Source organism: Hypanus sabinus, chromosome 10 (assembly GCF_030144855.1).
Source record: "Hypanus sabinus isolate sHypSab1 chromosome 10, sHypSab1.hap1, whole genome shotgun sequence".
NCBI classification, from domain to species: domain Eukaryota; kingdom Metazoa; phylum Chordata; class Chondrichthyes; order Myliobatiformes; family Dasyatidae; genus Hypanus; species Hypanus sabinus.
This window is the reverse complement of record NC_082715.1, coordinates 89,740,884-89,759,504: the sequence shown is the minus strand read 5'-3', so window position 1 is coordinate 89,759,504 and position 18,621 is coordinate 89,740,884. Positions and strand designations below refer to the sequence as shown.

Sequence of the window (18,621 nt, the reverse complement as noted above, 5' to 3'; positions counted from 1 at the left end):
AAACACTTCCTTTTAAAATACATGGATGATAATACTTACTTGCACATAAACCATATTGTCAGAAGGTTGCAGATTCAGAAAGGCTGAAAGAATAATGAAAATTTCAGATCAACCAGTTTAATATTATAGTATACTTACACAGTTTCATGTCTTGGTGAATTGCCAAAACTTTCTTATGCAACCCTTTAACATATACATTACATGCTTTGTCGGTCAAGTTTATTCTTAATGTAACTACAGATTTTTGAAGTTTGAATTAACTGGTCTTTATTAAGCATTACTTCTCCAAACTTGATAAAGGTTAAACAAGTTAGGTCTTTATTCTTTGGAGCGTAGAAGGTTGATGGGGGACTTGATAGAGGTATTTAAAATTATGAGGGGGATAGATAGAGTTGACGTGGATAGACTTTTTCCATTGAGAGTAGGGCAGATTCAAACAAGAGGACATGAGTTGAGAGTTAGGGGGCAAAAATTTAGGGGTATCATGAAGGGGAACTTCTTTACTCAGAGAGAGGTAGCTGTGTGGAACGAACTTCCAGTAGAAGTGGTAGAGGCAGGTTCGATTTTGTCATTTAAAAAAAAATAGGATAGGTATATGGACAGGAAAGGAATGGAGGGTTATGGGCTGAGTACAGGTAGGTGGGACTAGGTGAGAGTAAGTGTTTGGCATGGACTAGAAGGGCCAAGATGGCCTGTTTCTGTGCTGTAATTGTTACGTGGTTATATAACATAGCCTAAATTTGTTTATTAAAAAAGAAGTTGAATGATGGCAATAGGGCTGCAATAACAAAATATTATTTTACTTATTCAATTCTAACATTTTTGTTATGGTAATTTCCCTATTTGTTCTATGTCAATGTATAACATGAATTTCTGTGCAGGTGAACAAGGTGATAAGGGTGATAAGGGACTGCCAGGAAGAGGACCCAGGGGTTTGCCCGGGCCACAAGGTCTACCAGGTATGAGCAAACAAGGCTAAAATCAACTGGCCTAATCTTTTTTATTGTTTGCAAACTTTTAAGGATGACGTTTTGTGATTATTATTATTTTGTGTTGTTGCTTAAGCTTTTAAGAATGTATCTATTTCTTACCAAGACAATGGTCTGTATTGCAGTTTTACTGCCATGTTATTTACAACAGATTTATCAAGCTGACCATAAAATTATGTATCTGTTTCCTCTGCACATAGTAAATGGTTCATCTAATTTAATCAAAGGAACATTCCAGTGGTGGGTTATCTGAGCCAAGCCCGATGAGATCTGGCGGTCAGGTTTGGGTCAGGTCAGATGTGTATTTGTGTTCAGATCAGGTTGAAAACGACGATAGTGACCCAGCTTATTTCTTTATCCAAGTTAGGAAGATTTGCTTAGTATTACTGCATGTGTTCTCTGTCTTTATCTAATAGCAAAATCCTGAAACAGAATTATCTTTGAACTATAGATATTCAGCACTATTGAGCACACAACTGATGTATGTTGAAGCAACAGATCCAGTTCCTAGAATTTCTTTTGATGTGAACTCCAGATCAGTCCAGAAGATGTTTATAGTGTTCTGCTTGAGGAGGAGGAAGAGAGGGAAAAGTTTGAGGACAGTAATGAGAGACCCTTGCAATTCCAGTAAGGTAGTTGGATCAAACTGGATATGGATATGGAATCCCCCTATTTGTGCATGCAGCAATTCTTGGACAACTTGGAGGCCATATGCTCATGTTCAGCAAGGGCCTACTTTCCCTTGCTGAACATGAGGCAACACCAGTGAAATTCCTTACAACCATGTCTAAAACATTACAATCTCCTTCTCACACAAGTGAAAACTTGACTTTTTTCCTTGTCATCCACAGTCTTCAATTTCCCATAGTTTTGTAGTTGTTCTCCTGAGACCTCTATTACCAATACAACGCTGGTCCTGCTCAACAGTCCATGCAGACCTGCAGTTCCTGTAATGATCCTCCCTATCTGGGAATATCTTCATCCTCATCAACATATCCATTTGTGCCCTTGTCTCAATTTATCTCCATTCTCTGTTATTTCTTGCCTTCCTTCATTTCACCTTTGGAAGCTGAGTTTTCAGCTCAGCCCCATCTCCATCTACACACAGTTTAAAATCTCCACCAACCACCTCTTATGCAACACTTCCACTGATTTCCTTAACAATTCCTGCCTGTTTAGACTGATTTCCAATGGTTGTGCCATCTCTTTAAAAAAACTATCTAAATTTGTCCTAGTTCTCTCCATTCATCCAGACTTGGCAAATTTTCCTCAGCAAGTATTTAACCAATTCCTTTTTGAAAGTTGCCGTCAGATTTGTTCGTGCCACATTTTTCAGGTAGTGGGTACAAACTAATAACAACGAACTAAGTGTTTTTTCTACTCATCTTGATTCTGTTCTTTTTTATCACTAACTTTTATTGCAACACCAACAAATTACATTCAATGCAACCAGTTGCAGATTACATTTTGACTGTTTAACCCAGCCATCCCCAACCCTCATCTCCACCCCTCTCTCTCCCCTCCACCAACCAACTGAATAGTAGTGCATACGTAGACAGAGCATTCCTATTTTAGCAGAAGTTCTTTTAAGTTAGATATCAAATTTGTCCACATTAAGATTGTGTTTGGTCGTGCATCATTTACTCTTGCTGATGATAGTTCCAGGTAAAAAATGTTCAAAAACCTCCGAAGCCAGTGAGTATCATGGGGAGGTTTCCAACGTTGGACTACAATCTTCTTAGCTGCAGTCAGGCCTGCCAGCCAGACTTGACGTGGTTTTTCCGTAAGGGAAAGGTGGGAGTCATCATTTAGAAGAGGTACAGTGGGGTCCATTGGTAATTGTACCCCCATTAGTCCTGTAAGAGTACTGATAACCATCCCCCACAAATCAAAAGCCCCTGGACATTCCCATCCACCATGTATAAAAGAGCCAACGGCTCTCTGGGGGCAAATGAGCAATATGGGTCAGGAACCAGTCCCTTTTGATGTTATTTCTCAGTGTTAGATATGCTCTATGACCAAATTTCAAGTGTATATACCGATGATTTGAGTTTTTCGAAGCACCAGCTGCATTATCCCAAATCGCATCCCAGTCTAAGTCTTGTCCCATTTCAGATATGTCCCCATCCCAGGCTTTCATTCCTGATGTGGGCATATATTTCTGGGAGTTTAATTTATGATATATGACACTATCTGTCCTGGAGCACTCTGTATCCAACTAAAAATGGGATGGTCCTTTAAATCTGACCCCCAGGGAACCCCGTAGGCTTTACAAGCTGATCTTACTCTAAAGTAGAAGAAAAGAGAATGTTTATCAATATTATATCAAGATACTAGTTCATGAAAGCTCGGGATAGTACTTGCCCCATTAATATCTTGAAGAATTATAATACCTTTATCCTCCCAAGTTCTGTTAGTGAATGGCTTTGCCCAGATAGGAGATGATTATTGTTCCATAATGGAGAGGGTTTGCACCATACGCTTTTAAATTTTCAGAATTTTTCTGTTGCTCTAAACATTTGTAGCATATGGGTTAAAATTGGACCGTAATGCAAATCACATTTTTTGGTCGATGTACCTATGAGGAGAAAGTCCTTATTGGTGCTGTTAGCTCTTGTTCTATATTCTTCCATGATGTTTCTGTTCTTTTTTTGATGGTTACAAAAATAATGCTATGTTTAAATTCTATAGTTAATACTCATCAATCGGATGAATTACAGTATGATCTAATAAATATGCAAAGCTTACACATACATACCCAAAAACAGGAATGAGTGACACTACTAACTAGATCACCCTTGGGGCCAGACTCACCCAGTAGACCTCGTTGCCCGATGTCTCCCTGAAGAAAAAGAAAACTGTCAAACCTATCCTCAAAATATTGCAATGAAAAGCATCTGTATTTATCATTACAACATGTATTTGTTCAAATTAACAAAATTCACAGGTTCATTTATTATCAAAGTGTATATATAAGTTAAAATTCATCTTCTCCAAGTAGCCATGAAACCAAGAAAGACAAGAAATGCAGCACGATCATTGATCCCCAAAACCCCTCTCACAGGACAAAATATGATCAAAAATGGAGCAGGCGCATCGACCCCCAAATCCCTCCTCCCACACCAGAAAATGAACAAAACAGAACAGACACATTGACCCCCAAATCTCCCTCTCAGCACAAAAAAAAACCAAGAAAGATCGGGTGAAAAACACAGAATATAAAAACTGTAAGACTGAAAAAAGCGCAAGTCCAAGTCCACATCAAAAATGCAGAAAACCTGGGTAACATTCTCCTCATAAACCTTTCCCCCCATAGCAGGTCGATCAAAAGACAGGCAGCTGGCATCACCCATCACACTTAGTTGATGCTTCATCTCCATCCTCACTTCAATTGGTGAACAATGGAAGTTTCAGTCAGTGAAATGGAGTCAAGCAACAGTCTGCATCCTGTCCTGTAGCCTTCTCGCCACATGTTGCCTCTGTTTCCTGGAATCCTTTCAGGGACTGGAGAGCGCTAAGCACCCAAACGATCTCCAAGCTTTTGCATTTGCCCTGATGTTTCAATCTCCCTTGTCACTTTAATCAGCAATAGCATTTTTAGTCGGCAAAATGGAGTCAAACATTGAACATCAAAGTTCAAAGCAAATTTATTACTGAAGTACATATATGGCATCATGTACAACCCTGAGATTCATTTTCCTGTGGGTATTCACAGTATATACAAGAAATGAAAGAACTCACCCAACAGGATGGACAAATAATCAGAGTGCAAAAGGCAACAAACAGTGCAAATACAAAAAGAGAAAAAAAAAGAAGCAATAAATATGAAGAACATGAAATGAAAACTCCTTGAAAATGAGTCCATAGATTGTGGGAACAGTTGAGTGATTGGGCAGGTGAAGTTGAGTGAAGTTATCCCCTCTGGTTGAAAGGCCTGATGGCTGAGAGGTAATAACTTCTCCTGAACCTGGTGGTATGGGTTCTGAGGCTCCTGTACCTCCTTCCTGGAAGCAGCAGTGAGAAGAGAGCATGGCCTGGATGGTGGTGGTCCACATACAGTACAGTGAAATGCATCGTTTGCGTCAAATCAATTCAGTGAGGATTGTGCTGGCACCCCCAGTAATTAAATGAACATTGTCAAGTCAAGTCACTTTTTATTGTCATTTCGACCATAAACTGCTGGTACAGTACACAGAAAAAATGAAACTATGTTTCTCCAGGACCATGGTGCTACATGAAACAACACAAAACTACACTAGATTATGTGAGACAACTCAAAGCTACACTAAACTACATAAAACAACACAAAAACTACACTAGACTACAGCCCTGCACAGGACTACATAAAGTGCTCAAAAAAGTGCGGGGCAGCACACTAATTAATTAATTAATTAATTAATTAACAAGGCAACAGATAGCCTAACCTACTTATACTTGGTCAATTTCTGACTTGAATCTCGCAAGTCAGATCCACAGCCTTTAGGGGAAAGAAATCCAATTTTTTTTTTCAGAAATGGTTGAGGAATACTGTAGTTCTGTTTCTGTCTCTCTTTAGTTTGCTTGTTCATCAGTGGGAATAGTTCAGTAGTACTTCGGAAGAAAACATGCTCAAATAGGGTGCAGTATTTAATAAAGATGGATAGCAATAGTCTGTATTTCATATGAGCCACAGGTACTAATAATACCATTGCCTTTCTTCGGTATAGGGGAGCCTGGCAAGAACAGCTTTGGTAGGGATGGCCGTGATGGTATGAGAGGGCCGCCTGGAAAGGCTGGACAGCCTGGTATTCCTGGTCCACCTGGGCGTGCAGGACCTCCTGGCTACTGTGAGTCTTCTGCTTGCACACTAGCTATACGAGCACCACCACCAGAAAATGTAAAAGGACCATGAACTATTAAAGCTTAACTGTTAAAATGTGGAGCAGGTTGCAGAGAAAAAGAGGAGAACTGAAACCTACATAAGTTTTAATCTGGGAAATGGACTTCAATGTTTAATTTTATAACACTGTTATATTTTGAAAAATAAATTGTACTTGATAATGTAATTCCAACTGATGGTGCTCCATAAGAAACTAAACCACAGTTCTCCATTGGATGTATATTAAAATTAAAAGATGACCAAAAGAAGTTGTACTTTTGATAATTTCCTAATACTTCCCCTCCCTGGTGGGTTACAGAGTCCCCATTACTTTCCTATAAATAACTTAAAAGAGAAGGTTGTGTTAATTATTACCTCAGAAATAATATTTTCCATTTCACCTTGTAAAATTAAAAGAATACTAAACTTGTAAAGCCAATTGATGAAGTTTTGCTGAATTGTTTGTACTATATTGTATACTAAACCTGCTAACAGGAAATAATAAACATTCCATTTTGTACAAAAATTGTCAGAGACCATTCATGTTAAAACATGCCAAATGGGATCCCTGTGTGCTGTAAATCTCCATACATGTCTGATTCTGGGATTATTCAAGGAGAATCACTTTTTTTCTTCTTGGGTAACATTATTTAATAGAATGAGTGATGGATATTTCATCCCACACACTTTGCTCTGGTGTGCATGAAATTCTTTGATTCTAACTTGGACTACTCTGCTTTTAGAATCCTTGGTTAAATTGGCATTTTCATGTTGTAAAGAATAATTTCATTTATGGAAACTAGAAAACTAATACATTTGGAAAAAATATGTTATTTATTTTATCACTCTGTAGTGATATTGTTTATTATTTTAGAAGAATGTAATAAATGCAAATTTCTTCAAGAAGTGCATGTTTTTTATGAATGGTCAGTTCAAATAGCTAGCAGCCTAATCAGTCAGTACATTCAGGCCATTGTTGAGTTTTATTTTCAGACCTTTTCTCTAGATCAGAGATTTGTAGTATACATGTCTTTCTGTTCTTTGTAAAAAAAAAGAAAATTATGAATTAAAAGTATCACACCATTTATTTGCAATAAGTGACTAATTTAAATAGTTATTTGTTGAATGTTTAACTTTATTGTATTTTTATTTGTTATGATGCTTATTTATTAACTGGAAAGGAAGTAAGGACAAATTTGCCTGGAAAGTCACCTGTTCCATAATGGATTGCTGATACAGAGTTGCAAATGTCACCCATGTGAATTCATGGTAGCACAATCAAAACCTCGTTTAATAGCACATAAATGTTTAGCGTGCCTTCTCCTGAAAGAAATAGTACCAATCTTAAATAAATAACTTTACATTTAGCATTGGTGCCAGTATTTAGTTGCAGAGGAAAGGCTGGGATTGCAAGCTGTTAAGAGACTATTTTCCTGCAATGACAGAGACCCGAGGCATTCCCCAAACCCAATTTTATTGACCATCACTTTGTGATCTAGAGGATCAGAAGGGAGGTGTGTGCCATAAAGACCAGGAGGTCATCTGAAGTACAATGAGAGGGAGTGAGGAAGAGATGATGGCAGAACTAACTGCAAGGAGTGATAATTCCCAAAATATGCAACCAACATGGTCTGATAGATATATCTAAGTAAGAACTTCATCACTGTTCATAGGATCTTAGCCAGTTCTGTTGTTGCCATAACTAGCTGGTACTATTATAACCAGCTAGTTATGGGAACTACAGTGATAGGGCTGTGGATGACCTAGTCGGTTTACAAACAAAGAAAGTACGCAGTGAGATTGTTAGCAAAGACAGGCTGATGAAAGGGCAATTCGGAAGATGCACAATTGATGTATCCCAAAGAAAAAGTAGCTTCTGAAGGTAGGATGATGCAACTGTGGCTGACGGGAAGTCAAAGCCAACATAAAAGCCAAAGAGAGACATTAATAATAGAGCAAAAATGAGGGAAATCAGAGGATTGAGAAACTTTTAAAAACCACCAGAAGGCAACTAAATAAGTCCTAAAGAAGGAAAAGATGGAATATGAAGGTGAGCTAGCCAATAACATTAAAGAGGATACCAAAATTTTCTTCAGATACATAAAACGTAAAAAGGAGGCGAGAGTAGATATTGGACTGTTGGAAAATGATGCTGGAGAGGTAGTGATGAGAGACAAAGAAATGGTGGACAAACTGAATAAGTATTTTGCATCATTCTTCACTGTGGAAGACATTAGCAGTAGGCCAGAAGTTCAAGATGTCAGCAGCGGGGTCAGAAGTGAGTGAAGCTGCCATTACTAGGGAAAAGGTGTTTGAGAATCTGAAAGGTCTGAAGGTAGATAACTCACCTGGACCAGATGGTCTGTACCCCAGGATTCTGAAGGAGATAAGCTGATTGCAGAGGCATTAGTAATGATCTCTCAAAAATCAATGGATTCTGGAATAGTTTCAGAGGAATGGAAAATTGCAAATGTCACTCCAATTTTCAAGAAGGGGGAGTGGCAGAAGCAATGAGATTACAGGCCAGTTGGTCTGACCTCAGTGTCTGGAAACATGTTCGAGTCAATTGTTAAGGATGTAGCTTCAGGGTACTTGGGGGCACATAATAAAATAGGCCAAAGTCAGCATGGTTTCCTTGCCTGACATATCTCTTGGAATTCTTTGAAGAAATAGCAAGTAGGATAGACAAAGGAGAAAAGGTGCATGTTGTGTCTTGGATTTTCTGATGGTCTTTTTCTGATGTTATATGTTATATGGTCTTTGACAAAGCACCACACGTGAGACTGCTTTACAAGTGAAGAGCCTATGGTATTGCAGGAAAGATACTAGCAAGGATAGAGCATTGGCTGATTGGCAGAAGGCAAAGAGTGGGAATAAAGGAAGTCTTTTCTGGTTGGCTGCTGGTGACTAGTGATTTCCACAGGAGTCTGTGTTGGGACCACTTCTTTTTATATTATATGTCAATGATTTGGATGTTGCTGCGTGGCCCAGTGGATAAGGCATCAGTCTAGTGATCTGAAGGTTACCGGTTTGAGCCTCAGCTGAGGCAGCGTGTTGTATCCTTGAGCAAGGCACTTAACAACACATTGCTCTAAGACGACACCAGTGCCAAGCTGCTTGGGTCCTAGTGCCCTTCCCTTGGACAACATCGGTGGTGTGGAGAGGGGAAGGCTTGCAGCTTGGGCAACTGCCAGTCTCCTGTACAACCCTGGAAACCTTCCAAGGCGCAAATCCATGGTCTCACGAGACTAACAGATGCCTATTAATAATTTGGATGAAGGAATTGATGCCTTTATGGACAAATTTTCAGCCAATCCAAAGCTAAGTGGAGGGGCAGGGAGTGATGAAGAAGCAGAAAGACTAATGTAGGACTTGGACAGATTAGGAGAATGGTCAAAGAAATGGCAGATAGAATACAGAGTCAGGAAGTATATGATCATGCACCTTGGTAAAGGAATAAAAGGGTAGACAATATTCTAAGTGGAGAGAAAATTCAAAAATCTGAAATGGGATATGGGAGTCCTTATGTAGGATTCCCTAGATGTTAATTTGCAGGTTTAGTCAGTGATGAGGCAGGCAATTGCAAAGTCAGCATTCTTTCTGAGATGGTTATAATATAAAAGCAAGGATCTATTGTTAAGGCTTTGTAAGGTACTGGTGAGGCCCCATTTAGAGTATTCTGGGCAACTTTAGGCCACTTATCTAAGAAAGGTTTCATTGGAGAAGGTTCAAAGGAGGTTTATGAAAATTATTCTGAAATTGAAAGGTTTATCATATGAGTGTTTGATGGCTTTGGCCTGTACTCACTGGATCTCACTGAAACCTGTTGAATGTTGAAAGGCTTTGACAGAGTAGATTTGGAGAGGATGTTTCCTATGGTGGGGAGTCTAAAACCAGAAAACACAGCTCAGAATAGAGGGACATCCATTCAGAATGGAGTTGAGGAATTTCTTTAGTCAGAGAGTGGTGAATCTGTGGAATTAGTTGCCACATGGCGGCTGTGGAAGCCAAATCATTGGTTATATTTAAGGCAGAGGTTGATCAATTCTTGATTAGTCAAGGAATGAAATGGTATGAGGAGAAGGCAAGAGACCGGGGCTGAGAGAGAAATGGATCAACCATGATGAAATAGCAGAGCAAATTTGATGGGCTAAATGGCCTAATACTGCTCCTATATCCTATGGTCTTACAGTCTTATAACATTGTTGCTTTTATTCCTTTCTACAAATTTATAATTTGTGCTTGAATGTGGGTGTCTAGATCAAATTCAGTCCTCAACTCAATGGGCTTAATATGCTGACAAAGGGTCTCGGCCTGAAATGTTAACTGTTTATTCTCCTCCATTTATGCCACCCTGACTTGCTGAGCTCCTCCAGCATTTTGTATGCATTGCTATGGGCAGAATACAAGAGATGATTTGAAGGAGGGAAATCTGAGGACAACAATGGGAAACCTATCAAGTGCAGAGAGTTGGCAGGAGGATAAAGAAAAGTTGGACAGGACAAATGCTGGGAAAGGCAGAAGGTTGAGAATGTTGTGTGGCTTTATTGAGTCCATGGCACTCTTTCCATTTGGTTAAACAATGTGAATATGGGCTCCTTCCTTAAAAAAAGCTCGAGCAGAGGAAGGAAACTCTTTTAGTCACTTGGAACTGGAACTTGAGGGAAATAATGATGGGACTAGATATTGCAATTGGGGAAAAAGGGCAAGTGACATGGTAAGATGGATGGCTTAAGACCTGTAACGTTAAATCTGCGGGTACAAGTTCCTATGTGCAAACTATCGTATGGATGAAGACTGATGAGTGCCAAAAGCCTTCAAAGAGAGGCAAACCATTTTCAATGAGGAAGTTTATTGTGCCTTATTGATGCACTAGAGTGACTAAGAGTTTCACTACAATAGACAATAGGTGCTGAAGTAGACCATTCGGCCCCTCGAGTCTGCACCGCCATTCTGAGATCATGGCTGATCATTCACTATCAATACCCAGTCCCTGCCTCGTCCCCATATCCCTTGATTCCCCTATCCATCAGATATCTATCTAGCTCCTTCTTGAAAGCATCCAGAGAATTGGCCTCCACCGTCTTCCGAGGCAGTGCATTCCACACCTCCACAACTCTCTGGGAGAAGAAGTTCTTCTTCAACTCTGTTTTAAATAACTGACCTCTTATTCTCAATCCATGCCCTCTGGTACTGGACTTTCCTAACACCTGGAACATATTTCCTGCCTCAATCCTATCAAATCCTTTAATTATCTTAAACGTTTCAATCAGATCCCCTCTCAATCTCCTCAATTCCAGCGTGTACAAGCCCAATCTCTCCAATCTCTCTGCGTAAGACAGCCCTGCCATCCCAGGAATCAACCTAGTGAATCTATGCTGCACTTCCTCAATTGCCAGAATGTCCTTCCTCAAACCTGGAGACCAAAACTGTACACAATATTCCAGGTGTGGTCTCACCAGGGCCCTGTACAAATGCAAAAGGACATCCTTGCTCTTGTACTCAATTCCCCTTGTAATAAAGGCCAACATTCCATTTGCCCTCTTCACTGCCTGTTGCACTTGCTCATTCACTTTCATTGACTGATGAACTAGGACTCCTAGGTCTCTTTGCATTTCTCCCTTACCTAACTCTACACCGTTCAGACAATACTCTGCCCTCTTGTTCCTGCTTCCAAAGTGGATAACTTCACATTTATTCACATTGAATGACATCTGCCAAGTATCTGCCCACTCACCCAGCCTATCCAAGTCTCCCTGTATTCTCCTAACGTCCTCTTCGCGTGTCACACTGCCACCCAGTTTAGTATCGTCAGCAAACTTGCTGATATAGTTTTCAATGCCCTCATCAAAATCATTGACATAGATCGTAAAGAGCTGTGGTCTCAATACAGAGCCCTGTGGTACCCCACTAGTCACCTCCAGCCAGTCCGAGAAACACCCATTCACTGCTACCCTTTGCTTTCTATCTGCCAACCAGTTTTCTATCCATGTTGAAATCCTGCCCCCAATGCCATGAGCTCTGATTTTACTCACCAATCTCCTATGTGGCACCTTATCGAATGCCTCCTGAAAATCTAGGTACACAACATCCACTGGCTTACCCTCGTCTAACATCCCTGTTACACCCTCAAAAAACTCCAACAGATTAGTCAAGCATGATTTGCCCTTGGTAAATCCATGCTGGCTCGGCCTAATTCTATTACTGCCATCAAGATGTGCCACGATTTTGTCCTTAATAATGGACTCAAGCATCTTCCCCACGATTGACGTTAGGCTAACAGGGCGATAGTTCTCCGTTTTCTCCTTCCCTCCCTTCTTGAAAAGTGGGATAACATTAGCCACTCTCCAATCTTCAGGAACTGATCCTGAATCTAAGGAACATTGGAAAATGATTACCAATGCATCTGCAATTTCCTGAGCCACCTCTTTTAGAACCCTCGGATGCAGACCATCTGGATCCGGGGATTTATTAGCCTCCAGTCCTACCAGTCTACTCATCACAGTTTCTTTCCTAATGTCAATCTGTCTCAATTCTTCCGATATCTTATGACCCTGGCCCATCCATACATCTGGGAGATTGCTTGTGTCCTCCCTGGTGAAGACAGATCTAAAGTACGCATTAAATTCTGTTGCCATTTCCCTGTTTCCCATAACAATTTCTCCCAATTCATTCTTCAAGGGGCCAACATTGTTCTTAACTATCTTCTTTCTCTTCACATAGCTAAAAAAGCTTTTGCTATCCCCTTTTATATTCCTGGCTAGACTGAGCTCATACCTGATTTTTTCTCTCCGTATTGCTTTTTTAGTTAAGATCTGCTGTTCCTTAAAACTTTCCCAATCATCTGTATTCCCACTCATCTTAGCACTGTTATACTTCTTTTTCTTTAATGCTATACAATCTCTGACTTCCATTGTCAACCATTGTGGCCCCTTCCCCCTCTTTGAATCCTTCTTTCTCATTGGAATGAACTGCATTTGCATCTTTTGTATTATGCCCAAGAATATCTGCCACTGCTGATCCACTGTCTTTCCTGCCAGGGCATCCGCCCATTTAACTTTGGCCAGCTCTTCCCTCATGGCTCCGTAGTCTCCTTTATTTAATTGCAACACTGACACCTCTGATCTGCCCTTATCCCTCTCAAATTGTAGATAAAAACTTATCATGTTATGATCACTACTTCCTAATGGCTCCTTTACTTCAAGATCACTTATCAATTCCTGTTCATTACACATCACCTAGTCCAAAATAGCCTTGTTCCTGGTTGGCTCAAGCACAAGCTGTTCCAAAAATACATCCCTTAGACACTCCACAAACTCCCTATCCTGGGGTCTAGCACCTACCTGACTCTCCCAGTTCACCTGCATTTTGAAATCTCCCATAACGACTGCATTACCTTTAGCACATGCCAATGTTAACTCCCTAATCAACTTGTACCCAATATCCACACTACTGTTTGAGGGCCTGTACACAACACCCATTAGGGTCTTTTTACCCTTACTGTTCCTCAGCTCAATCCACACAGACTCTACTTCCCCTGTTCCCAAGTCACCTTTTGCTAAGGACTGAATCTCATTCCTCACCAACAGGGCCACCCCACCCCCTCTTCCCATATTTCTGTCTCTACGATAGCCTGTATAACCTGGTACACTCAATTCCCAGGCTTGATCCCCTTGCAGCCATGTCTCCGTTATCCCAACAAAATCGTAGTTCCCCATTTTCATCTGAGCTTCAAGCTCATCTGTCTTATTTCTGACACTACGCGCATTCAAGTATAGAATTCTTAGCCCATTCCTCCTCTCTTTGCTTAAAACACTGTCTATTGTACCTAACCCAGCTCCTTGAACTTCCAATGGGCTAATTGCACCTTGAATTTTGATGACCTTCTCAAGATCACCCAAACCTTCTACACATTTAACCCCATGCTCCTTCTGACAAACCCTCTGTACATGTAACTTTTCCAACACATGTTCTGTCTCACCTTTCTCCTTTACACAATTAATATTTGGGAAATGTGTATTCCCCACCTGTCCCTTATCCTTCATCATATCATCTTCTCTCGTAATCTGGATCCCTGCCCCCTGCACATCTCGTTTAAACCCCCCCCCCCCCCGAGCAGCACTGGCAAACATTCCTGCAAGAATGTTAGTACCCCTCCAGTTCAGATGTAGACCATCCCTTCAAAACAGATCCCAATGTCCCTGGAACAAAGACCAATTATCCAAAAACCTGAACCCTTCCTTCCTGCACCATGCTCTCAGCCTCGTATTACTGGGCATAATCATTCTATTCTTCTCCTCACTCGCACGTGGCACAGGTAGCAATCCCGAGATTGTCACCCTGGAGGTCCTGCCTTTCAGCTTCCCTCCTAACTCCCTGAACTCTCTAAGCAGGACCCCCTCACTCACCTTACCTACATCATTGGTCCCTACATGGACCACTACATCTGGGTTCATGCCCTCATTCTCAAGAATAGCCTGCACCCGATCTGAGATGTCCCAGACCCTGGCACCGGGGAGGCAACATACCATCCGAGACTCCCGATCTGCCCCACAAAATCTCCTATCTGCCCCCCTGACTATAGACACCCCTAAAACTATTGCTCTCTTCTCTTCCCTCCTCCCCTTTCTAGTTGAGGGTTCAACCTCTGTGCCAGAGGCAGGACCACTACAACTCATTCCTGGTAGGTCAACCCCATCAACAGTATCCAGTACGGTATACTTATTGTTAATGGGAATGGCCGCAGGTGTGCTCTGCTCTCTCTGCCTGCTCCCCCTGCCTCTCTGGACCATCACCCATCTGTCTACTTCTTGGTTTTTTGGTGTGACTACCTCCTGATAACTCCTATCTATCTCTGCCTCCACCTCCCGAATGATCCGTAGTTCATCCAGCTCCAGCTCCAACTCCCTAACTCGGTCTGATAGGAGCTGCAGCTGGACGCTCCTCTTGCAGGTGTGGTCACCAGGGACCTGACTTCCCACATACTGCATACGGAGCACACCACTGCTCTGACTGTCTCCCCCATACCTGAACTAGATTTATAGAATAAGTCTAAAAAGCACCTAGCGACCTTACCTTCTTCCCCTCAGCGAGCAATCACACAGGCTTACCGAAGTCCCCTTACGCCGAAGCCCACTTAGCCAAAGCCCAGGACTCTGCTTCCACGGACTCCGCTGCCTGCTCTGAAAAGAAGTCCTGCCTTTTAAAGTGCGCGCTCAACGCTGACGTCACTCGCGCCTGCGCAGTTCCCCCTCCTCCACAGTTATTGACAATAGTACAGGATCTTTTGTGGTTTCTTGCTTCAGCTCCATCTGGAGTCCTTGTAGTCTTTTTCAGATAGCCGATGGTGAAATGATTGTACGATCCAGTAATAACCTGTCAATATACTTAAAATTGCTCAGAAAAATTGTTTGGCTATTCAGTATTTATTCACTTTTGGGGATCAGGGTATTGCTGGCAGTACCAGTAATCAAAATTCTCCTTGACAAAGTGGCATGGAACCACCACAGTCCTTCTTGGTGAGGTGGTATCAAAATCAATGCTGAGTAAGAAATTTGAGTTGGACTCAGCAACAGTGAGCGATTACTGACGTATTTCCAAATCAGGATCGACTACAACTTGGAGAGGAACCTGAGGTATTCCCACAGAAGTGGTGCCATTGTCCCTCTTGGTATGGAGGTGACATGTTTGGGAGATGCTGTCAGATTAGCAGCGGTGAGTAATTCAAAGGTTTCAATGTTTCAAAGGTACTTTTCATGTCCGAGAAATATACACAATATACATCCTGAAATCCTTTTTCTTTGCATCCATCCACAAAAACAGAGGAGTGCCCCCAAAGAATGAATGGCCCCATAGCCCCCCCCAGTCCCCCTACATGTAAGCAGCAGCAAAACAACGATTCTCACCCCCACCAGTGGAAAAAAAGCATCGGCACCCACCACAGAGCACTCAAGCGTGCAGCAAAGACACAGGCTTGCAGTACCCCAAAGACTACTCATTCAACCAGTATTCAACATACCACAGGCTCTCTCTTTCCCTAATAAGGGAGAAAGAGGTGTCCTTGTTTCACCAAATTATGGTGAATTTGGTTGAAAATATAGAGTGCCATCGGTGTACGCTAGTGCTGGAGGGAACGGATGTTTAGGTAATGGATGGGAGGTGACAGGTGGAAAAGGTAAAAGGCTGAAGAAAAAGGAATTTGATAGTTTAGGAAAGTGGACTACGGGAGAAAGGGAAGGAAAAAGATAATGAGGATAGACAGATGATGAGAAGAGTAGAGTTAACAGTGGAGACTTAATGGGGAATGGAAGAAGAAGGAACAGAGAGGAGGAAAATATTACTGGAAGTTAAAGAAATCAATGTTCATGCCATCAGGTTGGCAGCTACTCAGACAAAATATGAGGTGTTGCTCCTCGAGCCTGAGAGTGGCCTCATCGTGTCAGTACAGGTGGCAATAGATCGACATGTCAGAATTGGAATGGGGATTGGATTTAAAATGGTTGGCCACCGGGAAATCGTACTTGTAATGGAGCAAGGGTGCTCCACAAAGTGGTTCCCAAGTCTATGCCGGGTCACATCAATGTAGAGGAGGCCACATCAGGAACATTGGATACAGTAGACGATCCCAACAGATTCGCAGGTGAAGTTTTACCTCATCTGGAAGAACTGTTTGAGGCTCTGAATGAAGATGAGGGAGGAGGTGAACAGTCAAGTGTAGCATTCTTCCGCTTACAGGGATAAGGGCCAGGAAGGAGATTAGTGGAGAAGGATGAACAAACAAGGGGATAAAGAATGATCCCTGTGGAAAGTGGAGGGGAAGGTAAAGATGTGTTTGGTTGTCACACCTCGCTATCAGGTGTGGGTAAGTATACCTGACAAGGTTGAAAAAACACAGATGGTCAGCTGCAACAGCACATTAGTGCAAGGAATTTGTTTAGTGACAGGTTAAAAAAAAGAGCAAAAACTGTCCAAAAGTTGTGAAGAAAAAAAGTATTTACAAAGAGACAAATGAAAACAACCGTACAAAAATTTACAAATATACAGAGGCTTTCTCCATGATACACTTGTTAACGTTGGGAAATGTATGATAATGCATATTAAAATAATGCAGACTGTTATCCAAATGAGAAAAAATTCAAACATCAGAGGTAGAGGGATTCGGAAGTCCTCATGCAAGACTCCCAGTAGGTTAAATCACAGGTTGAGTCAATGGTAAAGAAAGCAAATGCAATGTTGGCACTTACTTCAAGGAGAATAGAAAAAAAAACTGAATATAAAAACATGAAGCTTTATAAGACACTAGTCAAGGTGCATTTGGAGTAGTGTCTTGGGTTTTGGGGCCCTTATCTCAGAAAGGATGTGTTGTCATTGGAGAGAGTCCAGAGGAAGTTCCCAAGGATGATTCCTGAAATGAAAGGGTTAACATATGAGGAGTGTCTGGCAGGTTTGGGACTGTAATCACTGGAAATTAGAAGAATGCATGAGGATCTCATTGAAACCTACCGAATTTTTAAAGGACTAGATCAGATGCATGTGGAGTAGATGTTTCCTCTGTTGGGGGGTATCCTGAACTAGAGGGCTCAGCCTCAAAATTGAAGGGTGACCTTTTAGATCAGAAGTAAGGAGGAATTTGTTTTAGCCAAAGAGTAGTGAATCTGTAGAATGCTCTGCCACAGACTGTGGTGGAGGCCAAGTCTGTGGGTATATTTAGAGCAGAAGTTGATAGATTGCTGATTGGTCAGGGCCTCAAGGGATACAGTGAGAGTACAGGTGTATAGTGTTGAATGGGACCTGGGATCAGCTATGATGAAATGACAGAGTGGATTTGGTGGGCTGAATGGCCTAATTTGGTTCCTGTCAAATCCAACCTGCACAACTCCCAGCAAAGCCAAACTGAGGGTTTAAATTTGCCTGTGCAGGGTGTAGTGCACCTGCTCACACTAACCCAGGCATTATTTTAGGGCACCCCAAACTGTCCCTTGGGTCTTTTGGGGTCATTCTGCTGTTACAAATTGATGTAACAGTGTGGGTAAAAATAAATGAAACTGTTTGGCATGCCTTTCTCTAGATTCCTTAATTTTATGAGTTATAAACCAGTAGAGCAGATTAACTAAGGGCTTGTTTTGACAAGCCAAGCAAGCATTTGTTTTACTGTTGGGTAAATGGTAAATTCTCAAGAACTGCAGAATGGGAGAGCCAAATGTGTGAACTACTGGGGACAGAACGAACAGGATTGGCTAATTGGGAAAGGGGCAAGGATAGCTGGAGATTTAGCTATTCCAGTCAACCCCCCCTCTCCCACACTCTTGACCACTTGATGGAAGAAATGTCACAGAGTAATACAGCACAGAAAGAGGCCTTTTGGCTCAACTGGTGCATGCTGATCACAGCATTCTCCCAACTAGACTGGACCATAACTCTCCAAGTTCCTCCTCTCCATGTACCTATCCACATGCCATTGGCAAAGATGGCTGTGGTTGTTCGGAGTCTGTCATCTCTGCTCTGACACATCAATGCAGAGATCCTCAGGCAGGTGCCAAATTGCACCCATCTCAACCATTTCCTTTGGCAGCTCATTCCAGCTATTCTCTACTCTCTGTGTGTTAGTAAGTTAACAAGCAGAACTGCCAGTAACAATTCATAACCTCCTTGGAAAATATAAAGTTATAAGATAGCATAACATGAAGTGTGGTAGGAAATAGCCTAGACACCCCTTAGGGATGTTTGGTTGACTAGCCTGCTTTTCAACTGAAAGTAGATGTGATGTCATATATT

General features: G+C 41.6%; 1 protein-coding gene across 1 annotated transcript in view; it reads left to right on the top strand.

Annotated features, from left to right (window-relative positions):
• Positions 1–6,791, top strand: part of LOC132401340 (collagen alpha-1(IX) chain-like) — a 110,666-nt gene extending 103,875 nt beyond the window's left edge. The window contains exons 31-32 of the mRNA XM_059983469.1: positions 882–959; positions 5,696–6,791. Coding sequence (XP_059839452.1) covers positions 882–959; positions 5,696–5,880 — 263 coding nt within the window. The 3' untranslated portion in view covers positions 5,881–6,791. The remainder of the gene's footprint in view (positions 1–881; positions 960–5,695) is intronic.
• The last annotated feature ends 11,830 nt before the right edge of the window (positions 6,792–18,621 follow it).